Source organism: Gigantopelta aegis, chromosome 14 (genome assembly GCF_016097555.1).
Source record: "Gigantopelta aegis isolate Gae_Host chromosome 14, Gae_host_genome, whole genome shotgun sequence".
Classification (NCBI taxonomy): domain Eukaryota; kingdom Metazoa; phylum Mollusca; class Gastropoda; order Neomphalida; family Peltospiridae; genus Gigantopelta; species Gigantopelta aegis.
Window position 1 is genome coordinate 57,988,399 of NC_054712.1, and position 16,961 is coordinate 58,005,359.

The 16,961-nt window shown below is 39.7% G+C and overlaps 1 protein-coding gene and 1 long non-coding RNA gene across 2 annotated transcripts in view; one reads left to right on the top strand and one right to left on the bottom strand.

Annotated features, from left to right (window-relative positions):
* Window positions 1-1,666: 1,666 nt before the first annotated feature.
* On the bottom strand, window positions 1,667-3,097 carry LOC121388339. The gene is made up of 3 exons (XR_005959970.1): window positions 3,050-3,097; window positions 2,330-2,333; window positions 1,667-1,807 (listed from the first exon to the last, which is right to left on the bottom strand). It is a non-coding gene; the product is annotated as an uncharacterized LOC121388339 (long non-coding RNA).
* A 95-nt stretch (window positions 3,098-3,192) lies between these two features.
* LOC121389360 overlaps window positions 3,193-16,961 on the top strand; it is a 32,385-nt gene continuing 18,616 nt past the window's right edge. Inside the window, exons 1-3 of the mRNA XM_041520955.1 lie at window positions 3,193-3,208; window positions 3,269-3,982; window positions 6,933-7,139. Coding sequence (XP_041376889.1) covers window positions 3,193-3,208; window positions 3,269-3,982; window positions 6,933-7,139 — 937 coding nt within the window. The remainder of the gene's footprint in view (window positions 3,209-3,268; window positions 3,983-6,932; window positions 7,140-16,961) is intronic.

The following is a 16,961-nucleotide window of genomic DNA, read 5'->3' on the forward strand; positions in this document are numbered from 1 at the left end:
GGTATTTCGGTCCCTATGTTGTGCACAAACGGGTTAATGAGACCGGGTATGTGATAAACACTCCTGATAGGGTTAGGAAAAGTAGGTATTATCACATCAATTTGCTAAAAGGTTATTTTGACAGACTGCCGATAGTTCCAGTGTTACTTGTCCAAATTGAGAGTCACTCAATTTCCTGTGATGACGTCAAGACTGCAGAGATCAGGTTAACCAACAGCCAGATTCTAGCAAACTTGAGTTCTTATCTACAGCACCTTGACAGCCCCCAGCGAGCAAAGTTGACTACGTTGATACAAGACAATGTTTCCATTTGTCAGGACTTTCCAACGGTTACCAATACCTTAATCCAGGATGTGCGCTTGGAACCCAACGCTACACCGATTCGATAGCATGCCTATCGGATAAAACCTGTAAAACTTGCGGCACTGAAAAAGGAGATAGATTACATGTTGGAACACGACACTGTGGATGCCAGTGACGTGGGAGTTGGAGCTGTGCTGTTCCAAGAAGACGAAAATGGACTGGACCATCCTGTAAGTTTCTTCTCCAAAAAGTTTGACAAACACCAGGTGAACTGTTCCACTATAAAGAAGGAAGCTTTGGCCATGGTACAAGCTCTGAAGCATTTACGTGAAATCGGCATTGCATCAAGTGGTGGTCTTTACTGATCATAATCCGCTCACTTTCATTCACAGAATGAAAGCCACCAACCAGAGAGTTTTGAGATGGAGTCTTCTTCTGCAGGAATTCCAAATTACCAGTAAACATATCAAGGGCACATCCAATGTAATCGCTGATGCCCTGTCCCGAAGTTGAACGTTGTGATAATGTGTTGACGTTCTTGATTTCTGTTTTTGTTTTTATATATTTTATTGTATACCAGGGACTCAGAGACTCAGTGTGATTACTGGTAGTCACCTTATTACTATGTATTATAAATGCCCGGATGCGTCGGTTAACGCACTCTTGTTTTGTTTTAATGTAGTATATTTCCCTGTTCCTAGAGTAGAGGAAATATCCCTTTTGAGGTGGGGCTGTGTGACGGGACATGCTCTTATCTTTTCGCCTGTGGCGATGTTAATTGTTTTAGAGGGACGTGTGCAGCTTGGTTACGTAATACCCCCGCGCGACGTGGTAGAGCTGCGTCTCAATACACACCAAGACTAGATGTGGAGGCCATGTGGCCAGTAGTTACGTAATACCTCCGGGAGTTCTGTTTTACGACCGTGGGTTCTAGCGAACTAGGCGTCGGTCTGTCTGGCCATCTAAGAGAAAATACCGTCTCTGGGAGTTGTGGAAATATCACATGATAGGTGAGGTACCCCCAGGCGATATTCGCTGTCTCTGAAATTTTTGAATAAATAGATAGGATTTTAGATATACCGGGGAGAAACATTGGAAGGCTCCCGGGGAACGTAGTCCGACTGGAGAGATATTTGGATAATCGTGTTTTATTCAGTTACGGGTATTATAGGATCCCCGTGACACCAGGCCATTAGCATTTCACAGGAAACATTACCTGCCTGGGCCCAATGAACACTCAAAAGGACGACCTCTGTTGTCCAGCTCTTTTCCGTTTTATATCAATGTAAACAAACACACGTGGGCTAAGGGACCGAATCACGCCCATTTCTGTTCATTTTACACAAATTTTGCATGACTTCAAGGTGCTCTGGGGGACAGTATGCAGTATCCAGTGTAAACCAAGTGCACATATTCACTAACTGCATCCTCTTACCTGTCAAACCCAGTGTAACAATCCAGTAAACAAAGCAGCTCCCCAGCCATTAATGACATAACAAGAAAACTGTGATTAGTGATTTGAATTTAATAGCACCATATCCACTTGGTCGGGGGGGGGGGGGGGGGGGGGGGGGGGGGGGGGGGGGCATTCTGGCGACCGGGGGGGAGGGGGGGGGGGGGGGGGGGGGGGGGGGGGGGGGGGGGGGGGGGGGGGGGGGGGGGGGGGGGGGGGGGGGGGGGGGGGGGGGGGGGGGGGGGGGGGGGGGGGGGGGGGCATTATACATTCACCATTTGGCCCAGGATCACATTTTGAAAAAATTACCCTCTCGTATTTAAAAAAAAAAAGCCTCCATTTTTACTTATTCAATTAACCTTAATACTCAAAGTGAGGCTGTCACAGGGTGTAGGGATACATTCTGATTGAAAAGAATGACCTATGACCCGATAGGGTACAATGCAAGGCCGAATCATGTTATAATTTGTGAAATTACAAATTTCAAAATATAAATACAATAAAATTCAATTTCATTTAAAAAAAAATTAAAAAAAAATTCATCACTCAAACTGATAAGTTTCAGATTTCCACCTATCTTGACAATTAGCATGTACATTTTGAATCCTGTAACTGTCATAATTACCTGACAATTAGGTATCATTGAAGAAATCCTCCATATTGACTTATTTAACCTTAACCTTCAAATTGAGGCTGTCACAGGGTGTAGGGATACATTCTGATTGAAAAGAATGACCTATGACCTGATAGGGTACAATGCAGGCCGAATCATGTCATAATTTGTGAGATTACAAATTTTGAAAATATAAATATAATAAAATTTAAATGGGATTTTCAGTCCAGTCATAGTTACCTCACAATTAGGTATCAAAGTGTGTCACCCTGTGTCAAACATCCTACTATATCATGCCTCAGACCACAATTAATTTCACTATGTTTTCTCATGTAGCCCCAGTGGCTGTAGCACTTTTATTAATTTCACCAGGCCATTAGCATGTCACGGGAAACATTACCTGCCTGGGCCCAATGAACATTCAAAAGGACGACATCTGTTGTCCAGCTCTTTTCCGCGTTATATCAATGTAAACAAACACACGTGGGCTAAGGGACCGAATCACACCCATTTCTGTGCATTTTACAAAAAAATTGCATGAGACTTCAAGGTGCTCTGGGGGACAGTATGCAGTATCCAGTGTAACTAACTAACTGCATCCTCTTACCTGTCAAACCCAGTGTAACAATCCAGTATACAAAGCAGCTCCCCAGCCATTAATTACATAACAAGAAAACTACATTTTCTCGCATTAGTTTCCGTATTTTGGTCAACCAAATGGGTGAATAACTCTAGTCTGATGCCTGCTCTAGTGCTGTTGTTAAACAAAACAAATTTTCTGTATCTGTTTAAATTTAGGACCTCTTTCAACTTAAAGCTCCTTATGGTTTTGGAACCAAGCCCAAATTATTCTTTCCATATGTTAATTATACTATTAGAATGATTTTGTCCTATTTTAGTTGCTGCGAGTAACCCTAGCGGTGTCACAGCGCCACCACCAAAATCAACCCAAATCGAGAATTCGAGCAGAGAAGTGAAAAGCGTCGACTCGTTTTGGCCAATATCCAGTAGTCACCATGGAAGCGGAAGCAACCCGTCACGGCTGTACGCCACGTTGTATTACGCCAACATCACAGCAGACGAGGCGTCGCTGGAGGGACGTTCCAGGTCCTACATCGACATCGTCAATGACGGCAGACTGGACGGCGACACCTCATTCACGTGGATCTTCAACATCACACCCGCCATTTTACAGGAAGCGGTCATTCTGGAGTATTTTGGGAACGGAATGGGACCCGGAGTCCAGTTTTTGCAGGTTAACGAGTCCCTCAAAGTGAAGATTTTTGACGATTTAGGCAACTTTGTGGATGAAGCTATAGAAGATGCCGTGCTGAGTATAGGAAGTTGGAACTTTGTTGGGTTTAACTATATTCCAGAACGAGGCGATGTCAGCATCATCAAGGACACCATTGCCACGACTCATCACATCACGGACAGCAACCCTGAAGCCAATGCGCTCGGCAATGTCCGGATCGGAGCCTCGACGGAAGGAAGTTTGCCCTTCGAAGGATCCGTTAACTGCATACAGTTTTACGAGCTGGCTCTCGTGGACAAAGCTTTACTCAAACCGATCACGTTCTGTGACCCAAACCTGTGGAGCCCGGATGTACTCGGTAATTTCAAAGTCTGAGAATAACAGCGTTCTATCGTATATAATAGTTTCCTTAAAGGGGCATTCTTGAGTTTACAGCAACTTTTAAGATGTTATCGACAAACATATTGGTGGCTGTATATTAAACGTGTTTCTGATCGTTCTAATATTTGTACTAATTTCCTAAAATATATATTTTTTCGTACGTACGAACTTATTTGATACCAAAATCCAGTTTGGGCTTCTTACAAATATTAAGACGACCAGAAACACATTGAATATACAGACACTAATATTCTAAACAAGAAAATATATATTTATATGTAAGTTTAATCGTAGAAATATTTTATTAGTCGGAAACATCTTACAATGCAGCAAACTCTGGAATGTCTCTTTAAAGACCTCGTTCGTGTTGTGGTTAAACCATCGTGCGGTAGAACATATTTCCGAGCGGACATAATATGCTATAACATACACTGAGATACCGTTCCAGGTAGTGCACCACGACTGGTATATCAAATGACGTGGTATGTACTACGCTGTGCATATAAAAGATCCCTTGCTACAAATGGAAAACATCTCTAAAACTACATGTAAAATTACCAAATATTTGACATTCAGTAGCCGATGATTAATAAATCAATGTGCTCTAATGGAGTCGTTAAACAAAACAAACTTTCAGAGACAGACAGAGAGAGAGAGAGAGAGAGAGAGAGAGAGAGAGAGAGAGAGAGAGAGAGAGAGAGAGAGAGAGAGAGAGAGAGAGAACCCTATTATTCTCAGATCGCTATTTTGTGTAGAGACTGACACTTGGTGGGAGATATCGATTTACGTAATAAAGTCAGGTTTATTAAAAACATCTTTCAAGGTAAAATATGGTTTCTATGCATCGATGATGAAACGTATGAATGACGAGAGAGAGAGAGAGAGAGAGAGAGAGAGAGAGAGAGAGAGAGAGAGAGAGAGAGAGAGAGAGAGAGAGAGAGAGAGAGAGAGAGAGAGGGAGAGAGGCTGAGGGAGGAGAGGCAGAGCGAGAGAGAGAGAGAGAGAGAGAGAGAGAGAGAGAGAGAGAGAGGCTGAGGGAGGAGAGGCAGAGCGAGAGGAGATTAGGGGAGGGAGAGAGAGACAGATAGACATGTAGGAACGAGATAATCTTTTGAGTCGTTCAGTCATATTCTTGGTTGGATGCGAACTCGGGGCAAGGGGTGAGTGAGAGTTACGTACTTGTGTCTTATGCAAATGATGTCAATGTTGGTTAAACTCGAGTTCTGGACATGCGTACTTGTCTGTTTAGCATAAAATACGTTTTGAGCTAGGGCATATCCGGACGATTAAAATAATTTGGAATTTGACATGAATGGCTGTTAAACACGTTTATCTTACAACTCGTTTAAAAATTATCTTACTCGCTTTCGCTAGTTAGATATCGTACGTATTGAAACAACTGTTTGTAAGATAAATGGTATCTGACGGCCATTGATATGCATACATGTAGGTTATATCATACGACATCTCTTCCTTTATAGACTGGACCCAGGCATACATGTAGGTTATATCATACGACATCTCTTCCTTTATAGACTGGACCCAGGCATACATGTAGGTGATATCATACGACATCTCTTCCTTTATAGACAGGACCCAGGCATACATGTAGGTTATATCATACGACATCTCTTCCTTTATAGACTGGACCCAGGCATACATGTAGGTTATATCATACGACATCTCTTCCTTTATAGACAGGACCCAGTCATACATGTAGGTTATATCATACGACATCTCTTCCTTTATAGACTGGACCCAGGCATACATGTAGGTTATATCATACGACATCTCTTCCTTTATAGACTGGACCCAGGCATACATGTAGGTTATATCATACGACATCTCTTCCTTTATAGACTGGACCCAGGCATACATGTAGGTTATATCATACGACATCTCTTCCTTTATAGACTGGACCCAGTCATACATTTCACCAACAACTACAACCGAAACTACGACAACAACAGAAGCAACGACAGCCACAACAGAACCTACAACTACCACAACAGAACCTACAACTACCACAACAGAACCTACAACTACAACAACCGAACCTACAACTACAACAACCGAACCTACAACTACAACAACACAACCTACAACTACAACAACACAACCTACAACTACAACAGGAAGTAAGTATCAGTTTATCAGGAGATCGTTTCCTCAAAGTGATAGACCCTAGTGTTTAAACACTGTGGCGTATTTCTCACTATTAGAGCCGTTTGTGTTGACTGAAATCCAATATTACTTCGATTGTGTTGTTTAGTTTCTCCATTCCCGTACATCCGAAGTGTTTCTATCCATCCTGGTGTTTCTAATATCACGAAATGCATTTATCATATTGTTAAAAACGCACGTCTCTCTGGTAACGGTTGTGTGGAAGAGCTCTACTATACTGGCATACAAACATCGGACCTATAGATCCGTCCCATCCTCCTAAAACAATGTTTTTGTAAACAATTTTAGTTTGGTTTGACGTAAGAAAAGTAAAATGTTTTGAAAATAAAATTAAAAAAAATATACTATTTTTGTGTGCAAGTTAGGAAATAATCGGCTCAAAAATAAATAGCTTGTAGTAAATTCCATAATATGAAAAAAGGCATTCCTTGTGTGAAGGACTATAGAAAAATGGGTTTATTTATTAAAGGGAGGATAGCTTAAATGTGGTTGTGTTTGTTGTTGGTGGTGCTGGGTTGTTTTTGTTGTTCTGGGGTTGGGATTTTGTTGCTGATTTTGTTTAGGTTTTTGTTGGGAGATGTGTTTGATTGTTTGTTGCATTTGTTGGGGGGGGGGGGGGGTTGTAGGGGGGGGTTTATGGGGTTTTTTTGGAGGGGGGGGGGGGGCTTAAGGGTTTTTTGTCCCATTAATGTCCACCTAGGACTAAGCTGTAGTCGTACAACACTAGATTTCTTTTCTTCCAGTTTCAGACTACTGGTCGAGACCCATCAAGGAGGAATGCATCACCTACAAGAAAACAGAAAACAACCATGCGTTCGATTCGTCATCCGTAGTAATTCTGACAGCGAGTGGCACATCCTTAGTCCAGTGTGTTGTCCACTGCCTGCGAGAACAGAACTGCGCTGCGTTCACTTTAGACGTCGCTGGGACGTGCACGTTGGCTGCAAATGGTAGGTTCGAGCTTGTGGCGGCAGGAGACTCTAGGGTGTACACTGTGGTGCGATACTGAATGGTATATTACACGACAGAACAAACGGCACACACGACGGACACGAACATTAACAATGAAGTGTTGTATACATATATTTAAACAATATTTATTCAATACAATTAACGAAGTGGATTGGCGTGTTATATGTCGAGTGATTTTACGAAATAAGGAGCTATATGTATTATATCAGTTTAAGGGCGTCTGTTGAACATTTGTACGAAGTCTCACAGTGGACATGCGATTTTTATTACGTACAAGATATTAAAGACCACAAGCCTACGAATGGTTGTGAAAGATGCTCCCCGGTATGTCTAAAACGAGTTAATTCCCCAATTTGTTTTTCTGATTTCTTTAAGGGTGAGGGTGGTAGTATTTATATACATGTACATGGGATATATATTGATTGAAGGAGGGAAGGACATGTTTTATTTAACGACGCACTCAACATATTTTATTTATGGTTATATGGCAAGGACCACATATATTCAGAGAGGAAACCCGCTGTCGCCACTTCAGGGGCTAATTTTTTCCATTAGCAGCAAGGGATATTTATTTATAATATATTTATTTATCCCAGAGACAGGATAGTACATATCATAGTTACACCAGTTGTGGAGCACTGGCTGGGACGAGAAATAGCACAATGGGCCCACAGATGGGAATCGATCCTAGATCGATCGCACATCAGGCGAGAATATATATTGATTGAAACGCTGCATGCAGCAGTTTTAGTCATATATGTGATAATTGTCGTCTATGCCATATATTATTGTGTGATAATTGTCGTCTATGTCATATAGTATTGTGTGATAATTGTCGTCTATGCCATATAGTATTGTGTGATAATTGTCGTCTATGTCATATAGTATTGTGTGATAATTGTCGTCTATGCCATATATTATTGTGTGATAATTGTCGTCTATGTCATATAGTATTGTGTGATAATTATCGTCTATGTCATATAGTATTGTGTGATAATTATCGTCTATGTCATATAGTATTGTGTGATAATTGTCGTCTATGTCATATCATATTGTGGTATACATCCTGTAGTTAAGCCATCCGACTTAAGGCTGGTAGGTACTGTGTTCGCATCACGGTACCGATCCCCACCCAGCACGAGTTTAACGACTCAATGGGTAGGTGTAAGGCCACCACTCCGACTTATCTCTCGATAACCATTAAAAACTAACCCACTGCCCTGAACAGGCAGCCCAGATAGCTGAGGTGTGTGTGCCCAGGACAGTGGGCTTGAACCGTAATTGAATACAAACACGAAACATAGTATAAATGAATTGACTAGTGATTACCTTACTGAGTATACACACATTAGTCTATATAGTAATTAAACTTGAAAAATAGTGTTTACCTTTATATCGTAGACGAAGAGAGTAGTCTATGTGACGTCATTCTAGTAAACAATAACAGTACACCACCCAGAGTTTGAAATATAACTACGAAGAGAGTAGTCTATGTGACGTCATTTTAGTAAAACTATAACAGTACGTCACCGAGAGTTCGAAATATTATAACTATGAAGAGAGTAGTCTGTGTGACGTCATTCTAGTAAAACGAATAACAAGTACGTCACCCAGATTTTGAAATATTATAATTATGAAGAGAGTAGTCTATGTGACGTCATTCTAGTAAAAAATAACAAGTACGCCACCCAGTTATAAATATAACTATGAAGAGAGTAGTCTATGTGACGTCATTCTAGTAAAAAGAATAACAAGTACGCCACCCAGAGTTTGAAATATTATAATTATGAAGAGAGTAGTCTATGTGACGTCATTCTAGTAAAACGAATAACAAGTACGCCACCCAGTTTGAAATATTATAATTATGAAGAGAGTAGTCTATGTGACGTCATTCTAGTAAAACGAATAACATGTACGTCACCCATATTTTGAAATATTATAATTATGAAGAGAGTAGTCTATGTGACGTCATTCTAGTAAAACGAATAACATGTACGTCACCCAGATTTTGAAATATTATAATTATGAAGAGAGTAGTCTATGTGACGTCATTCTAGTAAAACATAACCAGTACGCCACCCAGACTTTTAAATATAGCTATGAAGAGAGTAGTCCATGTGACGTCATGATAGTAAAAAAAATAGCATTATGCACCCAGAGTTTGAACTATTATAACTATGAAGAGAGTAGTCCATGTTACGTCATTTTAGCAAAACAAATAACAAGTACGCCACACAGAGTTTAAAATATTATAACCATGTGACGTGATGCTAGTAAAAAATAACAAGTATGTCACCCATAGTTAGAAATATAACTATAAAGAGAGTAGTCCATGTGATGTCATGAAAGTAAAACAAAATAGCATTACGCCACCCAGCGTTTGAAATATTATAACTATCAATCTTTACTTTGAAGGGTCCAAAAATGGAAGCAACTCTCGTTAAATATCAGGCAACAGGCAACAAGCTAGACGATATGACATTCAGTTCTAGATGTTGGAATCAACCCTGGTTTTACACCATAAATATGCCAAATGGATCCCATTTCAACATTGGCATTGATTGCACATCCTAACCGTCAAATCAGTTCTGAATCCATTAAAATAACATTAAGAAAAGAGGCTCTATTTTTCAGTTGAACTATATTTATTAGATGATCTTATAAATGTTGTTCGTTTGTTGATTTCTTTCTTCTTTTCTTTTTTCTTTTCTTAAGTTTTAAAATAAACTTTTGTAAACATGTAAACAACATATTAGATGATGTTAGTTGTATTACAATAAAGTTCTTCTGCTGTTTCCGTCTTGTTCTATTTCTAATTGTTACGGCTCGTAACTAGCTTGAAATGAGGTGGGTGGGCACTGGCGTAGCCAGATTGGGACATATCCCACAATCACACCTGGGTTTTTTCCCCCTACACATTTTATATTTGCCTGCCCCCCCCCCCCCCCCCACACTCCCCCACCCCCCACCCCACCCCCATAACATCCTGGCTACGCTAATGCGAAAAGCAGATCCAGGCAGCAGAAAATTTAATAATCAAGTGGCAGCTAACAAAGAATACCATGATTGCACAGATTTACACCGAGGGCAAAGCAAAAAAACAAAGCAAGAAACACCAGCCAATGGAACGGTCGGCCTTGTCTTCGTGGCAGAAGTACTACAATTAGGCACAAAAGACACCACTTAGGTAAAAAGAAAACAAAATTAGAAAGGGCATTTCATTTCAACTTATTTTCGTGCTTATATCCAATTAAGATTCAAGCACGCCGACATGGGCACACACCTCAATTATCTGGGCTGTCTGTCCAGGGCAGTGGGTTAGTTGGTTAGTGAAAGAGAAGAGTGTGTAGTGGCCTTACACCTACTCATTGATCCCTTAAGAACTCGCTCTGGGTTGGAGCCGGTACCGAGCTGCGAACCCTGTACCTACCAGCCTGTAGTCCGATGGCTTAAACACTGCGCCACCGAGGCCGGTTAGAAAAGGCAGTCTTCTTTTCGTACAGTCTCAGCTCTGTGACCGCAATACAAACTGGTTACTCATCAAAACAAGCTCTACTAAATCAAATCCAAATCATACTTGATGATTTACACAAACTACAACTCGATATCATTTTTAAATGGATGTCACGTATAGGCAACCCAGGCAACGAAAGCGCCAAAAGCGGCCAAGCCACGTAACCCAGTGATCAAGCGTTCGCCAATGGGAAGATAAGAAACACTATCTGGGCCCGTGTTTATAATACTTAAAGTCTAGACTTTAAAGGTAGGATCAAATCAAACAAGAGCCTTATGTGTTGGAAATATGCATACCCGGACCACCAACACATACTGACACTTTAACAAATGAAAAACGCGTAATTTTAGAGTTAATAAAAACAATGATTATTCCTGCTAACTGGGGGCAGCCATTTTGTTTCGTTTTTGTGACGTCCGGTGGTATAGCTTGGGGTGAAGTGACGTCAGCTCCGTCCATCTTATCTATATGCACAGTGTAAACAAACGTCCTAATTTACGACAATGCCTATTGGTAGGGCACGTTCGAGCAAACACTACAACTCACGATACCCAAGTGATACTTTTCTTTTCTTTGGGACGACGTAATTCGTCAGTTTTGTGATTTTAGATGGGAAAGTCTACTTAATCAAGGGTTTTACAGAATTACTTACAGTAATAAAGCAGGGCGGCTGGTAATGTCCATTACGATTTGAGGTGTATCCGTGCTGTTATCACAGAATACCCTGTGATCTTCATAAAAGAGGCACGTCTTTTTAGTGTGTCTAGACACCGTCTGAATATCAGGAACCACAGGAAGGCCACGGAAAGAAATTACCAATTAACCAAGAAAACACTCCGATTATTGTTTCAGAAAGTGATTTTACAAACACTAGGACGACCAGAAACCCATTCGATATACAGAAAGTGATTTTACAAACACTAGGACGACCAGAAACCCATTCGATATACAGAAAGTGATTTTGCAAACACTAGGACGACCAGAAACCCATTCGATATACAGAAAGTGATTTTGCAAACACTAGGACGACCAGAAACCCATTCGATATACAGAAAGTGATTTTTACAGAAAGTGATTTTGCAAACACTACTACGACCAGAAACCCATTCGATATACAGAAAGTGATTTTGCAAACACTAGGACGACCAGAAACCCATTCGATATACAGAAAGTGATTTTTACAAACGCTAGGACGACCAGAAACCCATTCGATATACAGAAAGTGATTTTACAAACACTAGGACGACCAGAAACCCATTCGATATACAGAAAGTGATTTTACAAACACTAGGACGACCAGAAACCCATTCGATATACAGAAAGTGATTTTACAAACACTAGGACGACCAGAAACCCATTCGATATACAGAAAGTGATTTTTACAGAAAGTGATTTTCCAAACACTAGGACGACCAGAAACCCATTCGATAAGTGTTTTTACAAACGCTAGGACGACCAGAAACCCATTCGATATACAGAAAGTGATTTTACAAACACTAGGACGACCAGAAACGCATTCGATATACAGAAAGTGATTTTACAAACGCTAGGACGACCAGAAACTCATTCGATATACAGAAAGTGATTTTACAAACGCTAGGACGACCAGAAACCCATTCGATATACAGAAAGTGATTTTACAAACACTAGGACGACCAAAAACTAGGACGACCAGAAACTCATTCGATATACAGAAAGTGATTTTACAAACACTAGGACGACCAGAAACCCATTCGATATACAGAAAGTGATTTTACAAACACTAGGACGACCAGAAACTCATTCGATATACAGAAAGTGATTTTATAAACACTAGGACTAACACTAGGACGACCAGAAACTCATTCGATATACAGAAAGTGATTTTACAAACACTAGGACGACCAGAAACGCATTCGATATACAGAAAGTGATTTTACAAACGCTAGGACGACCAGAAACTCATTCGATATACAGAAAGTGATTTTACAAACACTAGGACGACCAGAAACCCATTCGATATACAGAAAGTGATTTACAAACACTAGGACGACCACTCATTCGAAATATACAGAAAGTGATTTTACAAACACTAGGACGACCAGAAACCCATTCGATATACAGAAAGTGATTTTACAAACACTAGGACGACCAGAAACCCATTCGATATACAGAAAGTGATTTTACAAACACTAGGACGACCAGAAACCCATTCGATATACAGAAAGTGATTTTACAAACACTAGGACGACCAGAAACCCATTCGATATACAGAAAGTGATTTTTACAGAAAGTGATTTTCCAAACACTAGGACGACCAGAAACCCATTCGATATACAAAAAGTGACTTTACAAACACTAGGACGACCAGAAACCCATTCGATATACAGAAAGTGATTTTACAAACACTAGGACGACCAGAAACCCATTCGATATACAGAAAGTGATTTTACAAACACTAGGACGACCAGAAACTCATTCGATATACAGAAAGTGATTTTACAAACACTAGGACGACCAGAAACCCATTCGATATACAGAAAGTGATTTTACAAACACTAGGACGACCAGAAACTCATTCGATATACAGAAAGAAACTCATTCGATATACAGAAAGTGATTTTACAAACGCTAGGACGACCAGAAACCCATTCGATATACAGAAAGTGATTTTACAAACACTAGGACCACTAGAAACCCATTCGATATACAGAAAGTGACTTTACAAACACTAGGACGACCAGAAACCCATTCGATATACAGAAAGTGATTTTACAAACACTAGGACGACCAGAATACATTCGATATACAGAAAGTGATTTTACAAACACTAGGACGACCAGAAAACCATACAGAAATATACAGAAACCCAGAAAGTGATTTTACAAACACTAGGACGACCAGAAACCCATTCGATATACAGAAAGTGACTTTACAAACACTAGGACGACCAGAAACGCATTCGATATACAGAAAGTGATTTTACAAACACTAGGACGACCAGAAACCAGATAACCCATTCGATATACAGAAAGTGATTTTACAAACACTAGGACGACCAGAAACCCATTCGATATACAGAAAGTGATTTTACAAACACTAGGACGACCAGAAACTCATTCGATATACAGAAAGTGATTTTACAAACACTAGGACGACCAGAAACCCATTCGATATACAGAAAGTGATTTTACAAACACTAGGACGACCAGAAACCCATTCGATATACAGAAAGTGATTTTACAAACACTAGGACGACCAGAAACCCATTCGATATACAGAAAGTGATTTTCGATATACACAAACACTAGGACGACCAGAAACCCATTCGATATACAGAAAGTGATTTTACAAACACTAGGACGACCAGAAACATTCGATATACAGAAAGTGATTTTACAAACACTAGGACGACCAGAAACCCATTCGATATACAGAAAGTGATTTTACAAACACTAGGACGAAACACTAGGATTTTACAAACCAGACCAAACCCATTCGATATACAGAAAGTGATTTTACAAACACTAGGACGACCAGAAACCCATTCGATATACAGAAAGTGATTTTACAAAACACTAGGACGACCAGAAACCCATTCGATATACAGAAAGTGATTTTACAAACACTAGGACGACCAGAAACCCATTCGATATACAGAAAGTGATTTTACAAACACTAGGACGACCAGAAACCCATTCGATATACAGAAAGTGATTTTACAAACACTAGGACGACCAGAAACCCATTCGATATACAGAAAGTGATTTTACAAACGCTAGGACGACCAGAAACCCATTCGATATACAGAAAGTGATTTTACAAACACTAGGACGACCAGAAACTCATTCGATATAGGACAAACACTAGGACGACCAGAAACCCATTCGATATACAGAAAGTGATTTTACAAACACTAGGACGACCAGAAACGCATTCGATATACAGAAAGTGATTTTACAAACGCTAGGACGACCAGAAACCCATTCGATATACAGAAAGTGATTTTACAAACACTAGGACGACCAGAAACCCATTCGATATACAGAAAGTGATTTTACAAACACTAGGACGACCAGAAACTCATTCGATATACAGAAAGTGATTTTACAAACACTAGGACGACCAGAAACCCATTCGATATACAGAAAGTGATTTTACAAACACTAGGACGACCAGAAACCCATTCGATATACAGAAAGTGATTTTATAAACACTAGGACTAACACTAGGACGACCAGAAACTCATTCGATATACAGAAAGTGATTTTACAAACACTAGGACGACCAGAAACGCATTCGATATACAGAAAGTGATTTTACAAACGCTAGGACGACCAGAAACCCATTCGATATACAGAAAGTGATTTTACAAACACTAGGACGACCAGAAACTCATTCGATATACATTCGATATACAGAAAGTGATTTTACAAACACTAGGACGACCAGAAACCCATTCGATATACAGAAAGTGATTTTATAAACACTAGGACTAACACTAGGACGACCAGAAACTCATTCGATATACAGAAAGTGATTTTACAAACACTAGGACGACCAGAAACCCATTCGATATACAGAAAGTGATTTTACAAACGCTAGGACGACCAGAAACCCATTCGATATAGAGAAAGTGATTTTACAAACACTAGGACGACCAGAAACCCATTCGATATACAGAAAGTGATTTTACAAACACTAGGACGACCAGAAACCCATTCGATATACAGAAAGTGATTTTACAAACACTAGGACGACCAGAAACCCATTCGATATACAGAAAGTGATTTTACAAACGCTAGGACGACCAGAAACTCATTCGATATACAGAAAGTGATTTTACAAACGCTAGGACGACCAGAAACCCATTCGATATACAGAAAGTGATTTTACAAACACTAGGACGACCAGAAACCCATTCGATATACAGAAAGTGATTTTACAAACACTAGGACGACCAGAAACCCATTCGATATACAGAAAGTGATTTTACAAACCAGAAACCCATTCGATATACAGAAAGTGATTTTACAAACACTAGGACGACCAGAAACCCATTCGATATACAGAAAGTGATTTTACAAACACTAGGACGACCAGAAACCATTCGATATACAGAAAGAAACTCATTCGATATACAGAAAGTGATTTTACAAACGCTAGGACGACCAGATACCCATTTGATATACAGAAAGTGATTTTACAAACACTAGGACCACTAGAAACTCATTCGATATAAAGAAAGCGACTTTACAAAGAAACTCATTCGATATACAGAAAGTGATTTTACAAACACTAGGACGACCAGAAACCCATTCGATATACAGAAAGTGATTTTACAAACACTAGGACGACCAGAAACTCATTCGATATACAGAAAGTGATTTTACAAACACTAGGACGACCAGAAACGCATTCGATATACAGAAAGTGATTTTACAAACACTAGGACGACCAGAAACCCATTCGATATACAGAAAGTGATTTTACAAACACTAGGACGACCAGAAACCCATTCGATATACAGAAAGTGATTTTACAAACACTAGGACCACCAGAAACGCATTCGATATACAGAAAGTGACTTTACAAACGTTAGGACGATCAGAAACTCATTCGATATACAGAAAGTGATTTTAGAAACGCTAGGACGACGAGAAACCCATTCGATATACAGAAAGTGATTTTACAAACACTAGAAACAGAAACTCATTCGATATACAGAAAGTGATTTTACAAACACTAGGACGACCAGAAACCCATTCGATATACAGAAAGTGATTTTACAAACACTAGGACGACCAGAAACCCATTCGATATACAGAAAGTGATTTTACAAACACTAGGACGACCAGAAACCCATTCGATATACAGAAAGTGATTTTACAAACACTAGGACGACCAGAAACCCATTCGATATACAGAAAGTGATTTTACAAACACTAGGACGACCAGAAACCCATTCGATATACAGAAAGTGATTTTTACAGAAAGTGATTTTCCAAACACTAGGACGACCAGAAACCCATTCGATATACAGAAAGTGATTTTACAAACACTAGGACGACCATAAACTCATTCGAATATACGAAAAGAAACTCATTCGATATACAGAAAGTGATTTTACAAACACTAGGACGACCAGAAACCCATTCGATATACAGAAAGTGATTTTACAAACACTAGGACGACCATAAACTCATTCGATATACAGAAAGAAACTCATTCGATATACAGAAAGTGATTTTACAAACACTAGGACGACCAGAAACGCATTCGATATACAGAAAGTGATTTTACAAAC